At 46.8% G+C, this 17,540-nt stretch overlaps 1 protein-coding gene and 1 long non-coding RNA gene across 3 annotated transcripts in view; one reads left to right on the forward strand and one right to left on the reverse strand.

Annotated features, from left to right (window-relative positions):
- The window catches only part of LOC146063342 (uncharacterized), a 28,484-nt gene extending 19,881 nt beyond the window's left edge, over positions 1-8,603 (forward strand). The window contains exons 2-4 of one of the 2 annotated variants that reach the window (XR_014471570.1): positions 241-357; positions 5,178-5,392; positions 8,314-8,603. This is a non-coding gene — a long non-coding RNA (uncharacterized LOC146063342). The remainder of the gene's footprint in view (positions 1-240; positions 358-5,177; positions 5,393-8,313) is intronic. The other variant, XR_014471571.1, reaches the window with a different exon arrangement.
- TRMT6 (tRNA methyltransferase 6 non-catalytic subunit) overlaps positions 1-17,540 on the reverse strand; it is a 58,689-nt gene that overhangs the window by 21,612 nt on the left and 19,537 nt on the right. Inside the window, exons 4-6 of the mRNA XM_083175622.1 lie at positions 9,787-9,878; positions 3,603-3,686; positions 1,949-2,073 (exon numbers count right to left, since the gene is read on the reverse strand). Of these exons, the coding sequence (XP_083031748.1) occupies positions 1,949-2,073; positions 3,603-3,686; positions 9,787-9,878 (301 nt within the window). The remainder of the gene's footprint in view (positions 1-1,948; positions 2,074-3,602; positions 3,687-9,786; positions 9,879-17,540) is intronic.

The raw sequence follows: 17,540 nt of genomic DNA on the forward strand, positions 1-17,540 counted from the left end.
CTTATCTTACATCACGGTGCACTGAAAATGTTAAACCGTGTGAAAAATTAATTACCCTTTAGAAAGTAGCGGGTCAGCACATCCTGCCGGTCTCTGTAGTGGCTTAGCTAAATTAGGATTACACTTTTTTTCGGAGAGCTTTTAAAACCTTTCCCAGGTATTGTATTCCCTGTGCTGATGAATAGCTAATTAAATCCGAGACTAATGTCGTATGAATTTCTGTTGTGCCCCGTACAATAGGGATCGGAAAAGATGAGTCAATGAAAGGACGTCACTGGTGTGAGCATCATCAATACTCAATGAGGGAACGGTAGCCCTAACCCCTATTGTCAGTAATAATTGCAGGAAAAAGCTTAGGTAATAATGTATTAATGTCACGCAATGACGGTAGATGACTATCATACAGTATTCATATGTAGAGTCCAAACAGCAACGGTGATCCAAGCTGTGGGTACTGTGCAAGGCTGGCCCCGGGGATGGAAGGAGGTGGGAGTATCAGTGTCAGGATAAGGGCAGAAAGTAGCCATAGGTTTATCCAGTAACTATACATGGGTATAATGAGAGCACTCGCCGGCCTTGAACAGCCTGGTGGCTCTAGTTGCACCCATATGTGACTAAAGGTCAGAATGCCGGTGGCCAAAGGACCAACCCCCTGCACCCCAATATGGAGAATCCCAACAGGGGCTGTTAGTAACCTAACCCTCTTCCCCTACCTTGCAGCAGTGTAACCCCTCACTCCGTGCAGCCTAACCCAGCCTAACCATTATGCCAATACACCCCTACCAAGATTAACCCCCCCCCCTCCCAGAGCCTAACCCTCCCTTGTAAGTGCCTACACCTACCTCTCCCCCACTCCTCCCAGGCCGCAAACTAGTCCGCCCCATATACTTTTGGTATTCCGGCATCAGCATCCTGATACTCTCTGACATCCTGACCACTGGGATGCTGATCGCATCCGATACTAAAGCCTAAAACAGGCATGTCCAAACTCTGTGGCCCTCCAGCTGTTTTGAAACTACACATCCCAGCATGCCTTGCTATAGTTTAGCATTGCCTAATAGCAAAACTGTGGCAAAGCATGATGGGACTTGTAGTTTCACAACAGATGGAGGGCCATAGTTTGGACCAGAGGCGTAACTAATATTGTGGCGCCCCCCCCACCAAAAAATTACCTTACCCCTCCGCATGCCGCCGCCGGACCCGCATTCAGTCCGGCACCGCAGATAGCCTCCGGGCTCCGTCTCCTGCAGTAATGAAAAATGACACGACAAAATGGCTGCCCCCGTACAGCAGACAGTTTTTTTAGGGATGTTAGAGGAGGCAGCGGCCTCCTCTAGCATCCGTAAAAACTGTCTGCTATTAGGGGGCAGCCATTTTGTCGTGACATTTTTCATTACTGCAGGAGACGGAGCCCGGAGGCTATCTGCGGTGCCGGACTGAATGCGGTGGCGGCGGCATGCGGAGGGGTAAGGGGGGGGGTCTGACCAGAGTGCCCGGGCACCGGGGGCGCCCCGCTGGCGCTTGCTACCCCAAGCAGCCGCGGTGGCTGCCTTACGGTAGCTACGCCTCTGGTTTGGACATGCCTGACCTAAAAGCATTCTATAGCTGGCTTAGTCAAAATTCAACTTGGGAGAACCAATGGGAATGCAGGGAAACAGAGTGCTGTGAAAGGAGTACTACTACAAGCATTAGAAAAAGTAATAGTCTATGTTTTCTAACAGTCTATAGGCCTACGGTGACATGGGTGCGGGAACGGCTGGCAGGGTGTAGGAGGGAAAGATGTGCGTGACGTCTAGTTGGAGAGTTCTCATTATTGCTCATGCAGTCTCTCTTGTGCCAAAAACGGCGTCGTCCCTCAACCACCCCCTCAACTAGAGACGACTGTTCAAAATATATTTGTGTGGCTGCAGCAAGTACTTGGATAACGTGCCTAATTTTACAGTCTTACCTCCCATGCGCTCCATAACGGATCCCAACACTAGCCCGGCACACGTTTCCATGACGATCACTTTACTCCCTGCACGAATATTTCCTAATGTGAGCATCTGGGCCAATGTATCATATCGGAGCTGGCTGGCGAGACACAAAGAGAAAAATCAAGATGCTTCTGTTGCAGAAGGAAAAAGCACAATTACATTTTTGTTTTTATTTGGGTTTGGGGAAATGTAGGCGATGTCTGCCAATATTTATTACATTGCAATGATGTTAGCTGTAAATACATATCGCAGAACAAGGTATTTAATACGGAAACGGCTGCAATGGACAGTTCTGTTCTGTGGAGCTGTGTATGTTATTTTTGCAGGGAAACCAGCTCTCAAAAGGCTCGACATGGCTAAGGTCTAAAACTCATGTCGATCCTTTTGACTGCCGACGTGTCCCATTGTCGACACAAGCACCCTGTCGACCTTAGCCATGTCGCGCTATTTCAGGTATCGACACAACGCATGTCAATCTAAATTGTGTCGACCCAATGACCCATACCCCTTTAAATGAGGCCCAATGTGTTAAAGCAGAAATGCTTTAAAAAGGCCCAATCCGGCCATCTCTTACGGCAGACTGCAAACTGACTGCGCCTTCCATGCACACAAGCGACAACGTGAATGATATCACGCTGGTAAAACGACCCAGCATGGTTTTACCCCTTTTCCGCTCCCTCCAGTCGCCACCCACCCTAACCCCGCCCCTTCACTGCTCTGTCCCACCCCGCCCCCACTGTATATTTACAGCGGCACTCCGTCCTTACCAGGTGGTCTGTCAGGATATAGAGCTATTATAAAACTATTACAAGCTGTTCATTTATGGGGCCTCAAAATTAACTATTATGCCTCCTCATTTGTTTAACAAATCAATATTACATCTATTGCAAAAGACATAACCCACGAATTACTTCTTAACAAGAGCCCCATGATAGACCAATACACCCATAAACGTATGGGAAGGCAGATTTATCATGACTACCAAAAATAAAAGGCAAATGGAAATAGAAAGCAATCAGTGGTCTAAATAAAAATGTTGCGCCCCATGACAAAAACGTTTCTGGAGCCCCTCCCCTTCATCCCATATAATTTCTTTATGCTTGTTGCCGGGGGCATCATGCTCATTGGCGCACCAGCGGTCCTGGAAACCAGCACTTCTGGGCAGCGCTGTATGTGCTGCACTTCACAGACAGACGCTAGGGGTGAGATTTAATAGGATGAGAGATTCAGAAAGTGAGAGATTTGGTGAGAAATCTCCAGTTTTTTTAAAGCGGCAATCATTTACACGGCAAAACCAGGCAGTGTAAATGATTGCCGCTTTAAAAAAACCTGGAGATTTCTCACCACATCTCTCACTTTCTGAATCTCTCATCCTATTAAATCTCACCCAATAGGTCCAAGTAAATCCTATAGCATCAGTCTCCACCAAGGCAGTGGCCCTTTTTGGTGGGTTATTTTTCAGGCGATTCCATGCGGACAGTCAGATCGCTTGGAATTTGCATAGGGCATGTCCCCCGCGCAACGCCGGCTCCCCACCAGACTGTGTTGGCATTGTTTACGCCACTGGAAGCAATTACTGTAACAGTTATTTCGGAAAAACTCCACCATGAGCACCCCCCCCCTTACCAGATCTTTCCAGGTTCCCTCGCGTAGTACATCATAGAAAGAATCCGAGTGGAAGGCCGTAAGATTGTGATGGTTGCCTCATACCTGTAAATGTAGACGTGTACAAATAACAGAAAGCATTACTGCAGTTTTATATATAGCATATAATAAAGAATTGCCAACTGAAACAAAAATGCTTAAATGTTATATAATATTTAACTGGTGTGTGTTCGAGTAATATGAAGATCATGTTATCACATAAACTAGAAAGTCACCAATAAATTATCCGGTAAAACCATTTCCTTATAAATCCGCAACAAAGTCTGTAAAAAATAAAAATAAATCCCCAAACATAAAATAAATATAGATTAACAAAATAAGCGACGCGCAAGTACATAGAAAAAATCATATCTGGATGACGGATCTACCATGTCGAGATCGACCGCGCATAGTCGGACCCGCTTAAGATAGTTTACCGTGTTTAAATCGACCGTAACAGAAGTTAGATGCCAGCGTTAGAGCGACAGGAGCGTGGGCAACTGTCACATGGCCAAGAGGAGTTTTTCACGTTTTTTTTGGTGCTGAATGTCACAGGTCGACTTGGTTCATACTTTACGTGGACATCACAGCCTTGCCACCACTGTGCCCACTTCACAAGAAAGCAGAATGGGATGCGGGTGAGTGGGCTGACCAAGACTATCAATATTATCCAGTCTCCCTAAGATTTCAGGAGAATGTTGTTTTGCGACACCTGTATGAGATTGACGGCATTCAGGGAGTGCTGGTACTTGTAGTACCATTTTTTTGGGATACTTTGGTGTATCTCCTGTTACGTTACCTCTCACGCCTATAGAATAATAAGCTACTCCTCACCACTAACGGGGGAATTGAAGTGGCGACCACTAGACGTGTCTGATGGAATAATTCTAGTGCTCCGTTCAGTGTTGCCGGTACTGACATTACCATACCTCCCAACATCAGAGGGACGGTATTCAGGGCGTGGCCTTGCAACAAGGAGGCATGGCCTAAACACAAGATGCTCCCACAAGGCCACACCCCCATTTTCATGGCCATGCCCTCAACCCCTCTGTCTTTATGAATAGACACTGTGTGCATGCGAACAGCGTCTTTTCACCCCAGAGCAGCACCAGGCAGGGGGAACTTACAACTGCACCCCCCTCCCACCGTGGGACACTGCCGGCTCCAGGCGGAATCATCCCCCAAAAATCTGCACGGTCCTGTGAAAATCGGAACAGCTGGTAGGTATGCATTACGGTTATGTTGTTTTTCGCCATTTTGACAGGCTTATAAATATTATAAAAATAAAATATGAATGAATATACATGTAAAGCTCTCCTTGTTTAAGTAGGACAACCCCTTATCATTTATTGGTAGAGGTCTGTCTTTATTCATTTGCAATTACGCTGCGATCTTTCAAGTCTTATTACTTCCTGACCACGGAGTGCTGAAGGATATTTTGCTTCTTTACTAATTTAATGTAGCTCTGCAATAACCCAGATCTGCGAGCGACAGAGACAAGCGAGTCACGGGTCACTGCACAGAACTGAGTTACTGAATACATTTTTCTTAAAATAGGAAAGCGGAGAAAGCTGATGAGGAAGGTTTCACGGAGAAACAAACTCCTGGGGCAGAGAGATGGAGAAACCCAGCGGGGGAACCGTTCCACTCATCTATTCATTTCCTGCTGGACCAGTAAGGGATCAATAGTGAAACAATGGCGCACAACCGGCAAAGTGCCACCCAATAGTGTGTGTGACGTTCACAGAGCTACACACAATACAATATTCCAGGTTAGGGCGGATGCAGGATTACAAAGATATTGTATCTGGTCCCGATCTGGGCAAAAACATTGAGAATACAGTAATTACCATTTAATTAGGCATGTAATATATAGGAAATATTTTTTATAGGTTACTATACTGTAGCAAATAAAATAGAAACTCTGCACCCCACACCCAGTCCCTATCTGCTCCTACCACCAATCTATGTTTGCACAATTCATTCTCTCCATATCCAGCAAGAATGAAACAAATCAGTGCCCCTGCAAAAATTGCTTTCACTTTCTGTTAAGAAGCAATTTGGTCCATCCGGTAAGGACTTCCGGTGGGGGCCGGGGATGGTCGCGCGCATGCGAGCTCCCATCCTCGGTCCCCGTAGAAAGGGCGCCCCGTGAACGGGAGTAGGATGGAGGGGGAGAAGGCAGAGGAGAGGACCTGGCACAGGACACAGTGACCAGGCCTGGACAAGCGCATCGCATGACCACTGAGGAGGTCCGTGGAGGAAGGAGACAGAAGTGTCGAGGAGGAGGGGACCCGGCTAAGGACGCAGTATGGGACCCGGCCACAGGCCCACAGCTCGGCCCCTGGCATGACCACCAGAGGCGGCGACCCCCATCGGCACCCGGCAGGGAAGGATATCTGGCCCGCAGGCCCCAGCCAGTTGCTGCATGAGCAGATTGCGGGAGCCCGTCTATCACCCACCCAATGCTCAGGGCGAAACACAGTGGCGGCGCCCCCCCCCCCCCCTAGGGAGGAGGTATGATTACACTATTGGGGGCAGCGGCGTATAATTCAGCCAAGGGAGGGCCCAACTCCAGCTCCAGGCCTCAGTGACTCTCCCCAGGCCTCAGTGACTCTCTCCCCCCCGCTACGGCCACTGCCACCACCACCACCCATGCTGGCTCTACCTCCGGCCAGGGCTAGTGGCACTAGTAACGTATAGTAGAAAAAGAGGGGTATACCAATTTCAAACAGCGCCCAATAAACCCAGGGTGAGTGGGTCTAGTATAAAGTGCAATAAGGGGGAATCAAAAATTATACTTCCGCCCGCATCCAATGTATTCCTCTTAAGGGTAAAGTGCTCCAGTACATGCAAACAGAAAAGGGCTTATAATGGCCTGTGCCAGCGATGTATACATTACCAGCTCATTTTTTTTTTTACATTGGTGAGCAGTGGTTTGCTGGTTAATACCAGCATTAATACATAAATACATTGGTGAGCAGTGGTTTGCTGGTTAATACCAGCATTAATACATAAATACATTGGTGGGCAGCGATTTGCTGGTTAATACCAGCATTAATACATAAATACATTGGTGGGCAGCGGTTTGCTGGTTAATACCAGCATTAATACATAAATACATTGGTGGGCAGCGGTTTGCTGGTTAATACCAGCATAACACATAAATACATTGGTGGGCAGCGGTTTGCTGGTTAATACCAGCATAATACATAAATACATTGGTGTGCAGCGGTTTGCTGGTTAATACCAGCATAACACATAAATACATTGGTGGGCAGCGGTTTGCTGGTTAATACCAGCATAACACATAAATACATTGGTGGGCAGCGGTTTGCTGGTTAATACCAGCATTAATACATAAATACATTGGTGGGCAGTGGTTTGCTGGTTAATACCAGCAAAATACCTTGGTGGCAGTGTACTCACTTTGTAGGAGCACAGCAGCGCTTCTAAAGGAGCGGCACTGTCAGTGGACGGACGAAGCGAGCAGGAGCAGGGCGGGTGAGTTAGTTAGGACTGGGGGAGGCAGCGGGGAGGGCAGCAGCGCCTACTTGGACGGGAGAGCAGGTCAGAGGGAGGGAGTGGGGAGAGGGTGCAATTGCTGTGGCACCTTAGAAACAGCAGGGAAGGGGACAAAGGGAGGGAGCAGGGGGATGGAGGCCGGGCCAGCGGCATTTCTTCTTTGGGCCTTCATCACTCACCGCATACACACTGAGTGATGATGGTTCCAAAAGAAGCCATTATCGCCAGACATGCTGGTTTTACCAGCAGATTATCCACTTTCATAGCGAAGATGCGGGAGCGCGCATCATCGCTAGTGGATAATCTCTGCACCATACACACTAGGCGATTTTCACCTAAAAATCGGTCAAAACACCCATTTTGACCGATTTTCAGCTGAAAATCGGCAAGTGTGTATGGGCCTTTAGTCTTTCCTGGTACGTTTTGTGATGTAGGCCATGCACCATTTTAGTTGCCCTTCTTTGTATAGTCTCTAATGTATTTATATCCTTCTGGAGATATGGCCTCCAGAACTGAACACAATACTCTAGATTAGGTCGTACCAATGACCTATACAGTGGCATTATTACTTCTTTCTTTCTACTGCTGATACCTCTCCCTATGCAACCAAGCATCTGACTTGCCTTCTTCATTGCTTTGTTACATTGCCTACCTGCCTTTAAGTCCCCTGAAATAGTGACACCTAGATCCCTCTCTTCCTCAGTAGTTTCCTACTTTCTGTTATCTGGGTCATCCCATTGGGCATACAGAATGCGTGATAGGACCACCCAGACAACGACCTGCAGGAGCGAGTACTCATGGGTACACAGCGATCAATGTGGCTAATGTATATTGTTCTGATCCCCACTGGAACGCACCATTGCCTAGTGTGCACCAAGCTTAAGACAATCTACCTAAATGGCAGCTTCAGCTCACTGACCAAGAGGTTTTACCAAACTAAATGGTTGATGAATTGTAGCACTGCATAAAGCCTTAAAATGACAACTGGATCCTTTTGAAATGAACCCCACAAATTATTTTGTGCCTTTACATATGGCAAATAGTTGGGGAGCCTCGCATAGGACACCCCCCATACAGTGTACACAGCGGGAGGACTATCGGCCCAATCTGTTTCAATGGAACAGAATAAAAATACCATGATTACATTTAATTATTTTGTGTTCCACAGTGCAGCGGCCTGGCTCCCAGCTTCATGCATCTAACTTCTGAAACAGGAAATTACAGGCCAGGCGTGTACAGACATAGCCCACAGCACACAAAGGCAAGAAATCATCTCGACAGACCATAGAAGACGGAGGATGCAAACCTGAAATGGACGTAGGCTACATGTGCTGAATGCTAATTCAGTTTAATAGCATGTTATGTGTTAAAAGTTGTGTCTGCTACTGTGATCTGTACAACTGTAGTTTTTGTTGGTCATTTATGCTATACCCATCATCACCTCTTTCATTCATACATACATACATACATACATACATACTCTTCCAAAACTGCCACAAAACTCCTAGATGAGGACTACAACAAAATGTCTCTTCCCACAGGGCACAAACACAAGCAGCGGAACAAGTTCACCTCGGCTGTCTGACATTTAATGCGTTTATGATCCATACTTGGGCGAATGAACGTGCGGTGGAAATCCATGTCGAATAAATCTCTGACCTATAGAATCCAAATGCTCAAGGAGCCATACAGGAAAACAGTATCCGGTCGATAGTCAATGTAGACCTATGTCAACAGTCACAAAATCGACACCAAAACGTTGATATGCAAAAGGTCAACACTTTAAAAAACAAAATTGTACTCTTTCAACATTGATGTGGACTCTGATCGGGAACGGCAAAGTGTTGCGAGCGCAGTGAGGCACCATGACTGAGGGAAACGCTACACCAATTGGGGGTTAATGTTGACATAGACACACAAACCCCCCCCCCCCCTTAAATAATAAGTTCATGTTGAACTTTTGCTTGTGTAGACAGTTTGTCAATATCAACCGGTTGGATCTTTTGTCAGTCAACCAATTGATTGTCTAGGTAGACACAGTAGACCTTCCCATGCACACCCCAGAAGCATAGCTGATGAGTCCTCTGGTTTATCTTAAGCCATGTGTGAATGGGTAAGTAAAAAGGGGATATTGCACGGAATCCCACAACCTATAGTCATATAAAAGTCTGGGCATCAGCAAATACTTATGGTTATATGTTCATTTGATAGGGGGGGTATAAAGATCTTGGGGCTCGCTACGCTTCGGGCACGGTGGCTCGCCACACTATATAAAATCAACTCCATGCCACATGGATAGTGGGGGTATGAGTGTAGTAACTATAGTGGGCGCCCAACTAACATATAAGTACCAAACCAACTGTCTGTGGCAAAGCCTTCCATGTGATGTGCCACATCTGAATATATCATACAGAAGACAATGGCGGCAGCAGGTTGAATACGGGACCCGCTGCAGGCAGATCTGTTCTGGATGCCAGGCCCATCATGTACCGGACACCTGCACCCAGCATACATTATGCCACTTATTGGCTTCTGCAAAGACAGGTTACAAAATAAATACTCAAACAGCAACAATACAGTTCATGGAATGACCCATGATTATTGCGCCAGTCGGGAACAACAAGGTCTTCGAATAACTTACTTTTTCTTCTTTTTCTTTATATACTTCTCCTGTGCAAATTCGGTCTTGTCTCTGAAAGTTGTACTGTTCTCTATGAGCTGCTGAACAATCTCCTAAAACATAATAACACAGATATCGGTTTGCAGTCCTGCGTGGATTTCTACACAGTAGATTAATTTTGCAAAAGAGTCAAATTTAAATAAATATATGCTTTATAGACAATTGGTCTGTTAAATGGTAGCATGATTGTTCCTACTAAAGATGGAATCAGTCATCAGTTAGTTGGAATTTCTCAGAACCAAATTACAAAAGGAACAGAATGAATCCTTCAATCCTGACAATCAATCCATCCATCCTGACATCCAACTATGGAAAGCCTTGACCTCTTTCCTTCCCATAAACACACCTCCATTTTCACCCACTATTTTGCGCCACCCCCTAATTGGCATCAGGCTGTCAATCATTGCCCGCCAGCTTCTGTCCATTTGTGCATGCACAGAATGGGTCCTGTACCTGTGCATAGTTCTGATAATCGTTAATTTGCGACAGGAGCATCAACAACAACCCAACCTGAAAGAGGTTCTTTGTCGCAATGGCTTTACTTGATTATAAGTTGTCTCTACATTGATTTTCATGTAACAAAAACATCTACTTTTCTGAAATCGTCTGTTAGGGCTTGGGGCAAAGTAACTAAAGTGCAGGTTTACAAAAGTGATACCCATTGCAGCCAATCAGATTCCAGCAATCACTTATCTGGTACAACCTTGAAAAGGACAGTGAGATTTGATTGGATGCTATAGAAACGCCTTCACTTTGCATAATTGTTTTTTAATAAATTATTGAGAGTGTTCGTCAATATTGTCAATGACAATATTTAAAAAAGACTTTGTAATACCATGCATGCTTTTACTCTCCTGTCAGGGGGGAGGGGGGAGGTTAGTACATCCTGGGGTGGGTGCAAAAAAACGTGCAGTTTTTTTTCCCACTAATATTTTAAACAGGCAACCCAATTAACATGCTATCCAATTAAGATCACCTGTACAAACATGTTACAAAGGTTTGGTACCCATGGTTAAAATATAAACAGTCTTTCATTAAGAATAAATGCTGGGAAATGGACTCTGCAGTACTCGTCATCTTCCCAGCCTAACAAAAGAAATGAAAAAGATTATCTCTTTAGAAATGTCCATTGATCTCCTCGCTTGCTCATCCCACTAATTATAAGAGGCTGCAGACAATACCGTGGGCAGAACACAATGGAAGGCACCTTGTATTTGTTGGAACACTTCATTTATTTCAGCAAAAGGCTACTGGAAGTCACAGAGACAGGTAACCTTTTGTTTTCACACGGATAACAATGATCAGGATGTTTCATGCCTGCAGAATGTTCACCCTGAGAATGGAAAACTCTCATAAGTCCCGGGGACCTGAGGGCAGCAGGATTGGGACCTCAGCAGACACAGAGGGATTTACACACAATAGCAATATCCAGAATTGTACAGAAATATTCCACATATCAAGGTGATCAGTACGCGAGTGCTGGAATAGCTACAGATGGAAGCTTGAATGGATAGGATATAATTATTTATATTTGTTGATAAAAAGGTTTAATTTCTTACGGAAATTACACATGCTGGGGGGGGGGGGGAACGCAAGGTAGGACTATCAAATGCAATATTAATGAGGTCCTGGGGGCCCGGAGAGCTTGCAGCTCAACAACAGCTGAAGGGCCAAAGGTTCCCCATCCCTGGCTTAGGACATGGTGGAGGAGTACAACAACAGATGGGCGGTTAAAATACATAATTGTAGTTCGGAGGTAGTGGACTAGCAATGACTGAATCAGTTCCTGAATCAGGAATGGAGCATTCCTGGATAGTTTAGAAGGCAGGAGAATTATTTGACATTTATTTATACACTGTGGCAACAACATATACATTTGTGTTTTACAATTGCCCTTTCATTAACCATTGGATACATGAAGGCATGTTACATATACCGTAGTATATTGGTCCACCCAAAGCAAAGACATGGTGGGCTTTATAATCCAGTCACACCAAATGTTGGCCTGGGGGTCAGTGGGATGCGAGCGTATATAAGGAGACCATGAGGGTACTTCTAAAAGTTGATTTTTTTTATCGATTTAAAATGAATAATTCTGGGCTTCCAGAGCTAAAACACACATTTACTGACCGTTTGACTTATATATTCATTTTTAAATGTTAGTAAATCTGTGTTTCAGCCCTGAAAGCCCAACATTATTTAACATTGATTTTTAAAGAAAATAACAGTAAAAAAAAAAGGCCAACATCGATATCCCCGATTTGTATAGTTATGTGTGGAGTCTGTAGAGGGGATATAGTGAGTAGACTATCATGTTGAGGATACATGGATGTTTCCGGGATACAATAAGCTCCCCCAGAGGCTGCATGCATGAAGGCTGGTAGCAAGTTGAGTTTGGGAGGCATTCTACAGACTGGGTGATGAGGATTATGAGGGGGGGGGGGGGGGGGGAGGAGTGGGGGAATGAGTGATGAGACCAATCACAAGCCAGTTGGGTTATGCGTTATCCTGTTTCCCCTTACCTCCCCCCCTCTTTTGGCCAAAACATGTCCATGTAAGCTGCATGGGGTAGAGGGAAGTGAGCTGCTGCGAGGACCACGCACATACATGCGATTGGGGTACTGATTGCTCCCACGCCTCCATAGACTAGAGCAGAACACTAGAGAGAGATATCCACAAAGTTACCAGCAGTCATCATTGTGAAAGTTGCAGGAAATGGTATCAACCCATAAATGCGTGAGAGGAATGTGTAGAACGGAGGCAAGACAAGTGAGCGAGACATTATCGGGTTCATTATTAGAATACCAATCATGGTAAAAAAAAAAAAAAGAATATTAAAACAGAATAACATATATACAAAGTTATGGGTGTAGGCATTATCATAGCACATACCACATGGCTTAGATAGTGGACTGAGGGAGGGATGAAACAAGAGAAGGAGGGCCCTGCTCATGAGAACTGACCCTATTAGGAGCTGTATTGGGGAGATACACGGGGCTGAGAATGTAGTAAGGAAGACCAGACCCGGCAGAGATCAGGTCGGTCAGGGGGAACAGAGGAGTCAGGAGAGACAGATCGAAGCTTTCGCTACTGTTGGACGGTCTAATAAAACGTAGGGTCAGTGTGAAAGAGTGTTTACAAGCAGTTTAAGAAGCTGTAAGGAGTAAGATGTAGCAGGAAACCCACATGATAGTATGGGATGCGGGATGACCTCCCAACAGTCGGGATTCACTATACCGACATCGGAATCCTGACAGTCGGGATCTCAACTTACAGCGGCTATTCTCCCTTGTGGGGGTCCGCGACACACATAGAGGGAACCTGTGGCCGGCGCAGCGAGCCACCAAGCCCGCACAGGATTCAGATGCTATACCACACCCAATATCATAAGTGTAAGTCATTTTAACGAGGATTTCTATCATGTGATTTGGGTCCACTAAAAAAACGGCCACCGTTTGAGAGACAGTTTCGCGTCATACTATCTAGGGAAAATATATAGACGCCAGGGGTGCGGGTTTTTGGCCGGGCAGCATTAAGAGGTAAATATGGGGTGATCCAGGTTGGCTCACTAGGCAGTGGTGGTTAACTGCCTAGCGAGCCAACCTGAATAACCCCCTATGAACGTTGACAAAATATACCACACCCATTGTAGTCAGATACCCCTTTTCCACTGCCACAATAATAGATTACTGCCGAGTCTACCCAGGTCACGGTTTAGCGGAAAAAATGTACTTGAAAAAGAATCCTATCTGGGTGAGACCCGGGAAGCCCCTTATAACGGCACTTTTAAATTGGAAAAAGTGTATAAATAATCGTTATTTTAAAATAAGGAATTTGGTACTCACCGGTAATTCCCTTTCTCCGAGGTAGCAGGGGACACTGCAGTCATCACGTGTGGGATAGTATGGTGTACTGGAGGAGTCGGCACTTTAAGAAAATTTAAGTGTGGCTGGCTCCTCCCCCCTCTATCCCCACCCAGACCTCAGTCTTAAAAAACCGTGTCCGAGAGGAAGATGATAGGGCAGGCACCCGACAGGAGGAGGACACATCCATTCATAGAGAACATGGAGATTAGAAGCCAACACACATCAACTGTTTTAACAAACATAGGTATCAACAGACACATTTAAACTTATAGAACAGAAGAAGGAGGAGAACTTCTAACAAAACATTCAATCTGCAAGTTTAATTTTCTGAATAACAACATTAGCATGGCAGGAAGACTAGTGCTGGGAGGGCGTGCAGTGTCCCCTGCTACCTCGGAGAAAGGGAATTACAGGTGAGTACCAAATTCCTTATTTCTCCCTCGGATAGCAGGGGACACTGCAGTCATCACGTGTGGGAATAATACCCAAGCACTACTCCCGGGTGGGAGAGCACTGGGATTCCTGCAACACTGCCCTTCCAAATGCAGCCTCAGAGGAGGCGAAGGTGTCAAACTTGTAAAACCTTGCGAAAGTATTCGCACCTGCCCAAGTAGCCGCCCTACATACCTGAGCCAGGGAGACTCCCCTAGCTAGGGCCCAGGACGTGCTGACTGACCTTGTGGAGTGAGCAGAAATGCCAGGTGGAACCTGTCTGTGAGCCTGTACATATGCTTCCTTGATGGTTAGGCACAGCCAACGGGCCAGCGTCTGTTTAGAAGCTGGCCACCCTCTTTTTTCAGCTCCATAAAGGACAAAAAGATTATCTGATTTTCTCAAAGCAGCTGTCCTCTTTAGATAAATCCGAAGAGCACGGACTACATCCAGCAATTTTGAATCCCCAGAAAGAACTGGAATCACTATCGGTTCGTTCACGTGAAAGGACGACACCACCTTTGGTAAAAATTCCTTGCAAGTCCTTAGTTCGGCTATATCTTTATGGAAGATCATGAACGGTTCCCGACACGATAGCGCCCCCAACTCTGACACTCGACGTGCAGAGGCTAAAGCTAACAACATGACAGTCTTCCATGTGAGGTATTTTTGGTCAACCGAGATAAGGGGTTCAAAAAGGTCTGACTTGAGGAAGTTCAAGACCAGCGGTAGTTCCCAGGGTTCAGTTGGAGATACAAAGGGGGGTTGTATTCTAAGTACCCCTTTTAGAAAAGTCTGCACCTCTGGTATGATGGCTAATCTTTGGTGGAAAAAGATAGAGAGGGCAGATATTTGCACCTTTAAGGAGCCCAACCGCAGACCAGAGTTCAATCCTACTTGTAGGAACTGTAGCAGTCTGGATAGACTAAAGACCGCCCTGGGAAATTTCTTGGACTCACACCATCTGACATAGGATTTCCATATCCTATGGTAGTGGGCCGATGTAACCCCTTTTCTGGCTTTAAGCATGGTTGGGATTACAGATGATGGAATTCCCCTTCGTTTTAGCAGGTCGGCCTCAACAGCCAGGCCGTTAAATGTAGATGCTGTAAGCTTTGGTAAGCGAATGGTCCCTGTTGAAGCAGATCTGGCCGCAGTGGAAGACGCCAGGGGTCGTCTATCAACAGAAGTTTTAGGTCGGAGTACCACGACCTTCTCGGCCAGTCTGGCGCCACCAATATGACAGTTGTGGCTTCCCTCTTTATCTTCTTGAGGACTCTCGGAAGAAGGGGGAAAGGAGGAAAGATGTAGACTAGCCTGAACGGCCACGGGATGGACAATGCGTCCACCGCCAACGCTGCTGGATCCAGCGACCTGGCACAATAGAGGGGTAGCTGATGATTTAGTCTGGAAGCCATCAGGTCTACCTGTGGGGTCCCCCACCTGAGGGTGATCTGTCTGAACACATCTGGGTGGAGGGCCCACTCCCCTGGGTGGAAATCCTGGCGGCTGAGATAATCCGCCTGCCAGTTCTCCACCCCTGGAATGAAAACTGCCGAGAAGTCCGTCGCATGAGCCTCTGCCCATTCCAAAATGGGTCGAACCTCCTTCATGGCAGCACGGCTCCTTGTGCCCCCCTGCCGATTTATGTAGGCTACTGCTGTCATGTTGTCGGACTGGATCCTTATGGAGCGTCCCCTGAGGAGATCGTGTCCCTGTGTCAGGGTCAGCCTGATGGCCCGTAACTCCAGAATATTTATGGGAAGCTTGGCCTCCTGCGATGACCATCTTCCCTGGAACCTGTGGTTTAGAGCTACGGCTCCCCAGCCTCGGAGGCTGGCGTCTGTCGTCACCATTGTCCAAGTGCACGGCCTGAAGCTGCGGCCCTGCAACAGATGTGGGGTATGAAGCCACCATCAAAGTGATGTGCGAGTTTTCTGTGACAGAGAGATTCTCTTGTGGATCTGCAGGTGTGATCCCGACCACTGGGATAACAGGTTTTCCTGAAAGGTTCGGGAGTGGAAACGCCCGTATGGGAGGGCCTCGAATGAGGCTACCATCAGTCCCAACAGGCGGGTACAAAGGTGTGCAGAGACTGTGCGTAGTTGCAGAATTTGACGTACTCTTAGCTGAAGAGTCCTGATCTTGTCCAACGGTAGGAATACCCTTTCCTGAACAGTGTCCAAGATCAGGCCCAAGAACTGAAGTCTCTGAGATGGATTTAGTTGTGACTTCTGGTCCATCCGTTTTGGACCAGAAAATTGCAGGTTAGGAGGGCGTCCGCTGCCAATTTTTCTGGGGAAGGTGACTTTAAAAGAAGGTCGTCTAAATAAGGTACAGTATGATGATAACCCCTTGTAGACGAAGCGCCGTTATCATACAAGACAGTACCTTGGTAAACACCCTCGGGGCGGAGGAGAGGCCAAACGGTAGTCCCCTGAACTGGTAATGGTTGTCCTGTATGGCGAACCTGAGGAACCTCTGATGTGGTTCCCAGATAGGTATGTGTAGGTACGCGTCCTTGATATCTAGGGAGAGAAGAAATTCCCCCTTCTCCAAGGACGCCACCACAGAGCGAATTGACTCCCATCTTGAACTTGTGATAGAACACAAATTCGTTCAAATTTTTTAAATTGAGAATAGGCCGGACGGAGCCGTCCGGCTTTGGTACTACAAAGATGCTTGAATAGTACCCGGTGCCCTTTTGGTGCGCTGGAACCGGGACAATCACCTTTGAAGAGAGGAGGGTTTGAATTGACCCACAAAGGGCTGAAGCTGTCTCTTCTGAAGATGGAAGTCCTATTGGGAAAAACAGGTTTGGAGGGGGGGCAGTGAGCTCCAGCTTGTAACCCTGAGTCACAATTTGAAGTGCCCAGGCATCTTTGCAGTGGGACTTCCAGGTGTCTGCAAAGATTAACAGCCTGGCGCCCACCTCGGGATCCCCTAGGTGAGCTGGGAGACCGTCATGCCACTGATTTCTCAGTGGTCTTGGTGTCTCTAATAGTGGCGGCCGCTGAGGGCTGGGCTGATCTGGCCCCACGACCACGGCGGCCTCTGTAGGAAGGGAAACCTCCTCTGGACCTGCCTCTGAAGCCCGCGTTCCCTCGAAGGAACGAAAAGTAGTGGATACAAACGGCCGTTTTGGAGGCGGAGCAGATGAGGGAAGAAACGCAGACTTCCCCCCTGTTGCCTGGGAGATGAGCCTGTCTAGATCAGGCCCGAAGAGCATGTCGCCCCCGAAGGGAAGAGCCTCCACGGCCTTTTTGATTTCTGGTTCGGCTTGCCAAGAACGTAGCCAGACTGAACGTCTGGCCACTACCGCAGAGGCTGAAGCCTTTGCTCCTAGGATAGAAATATCAGAGGCAGCCTCCCCTATGTAGGAGGACGCGTCCCTGATGCATTCTGCTAAAGAAATTA

This window comes from Crinia signifera, chromosome 3, assembly GCF_055691185.1.
Source record: "Crinia signifera chromosome 3, ASM5569118v1, whole genome shotgun sequence".
Taxonomy (NCBI): Eukaryota; Metazoa; Chordata; class Amphibia; order Anura; family Myobatrachidae; genus Crinia; species Crinia signifera.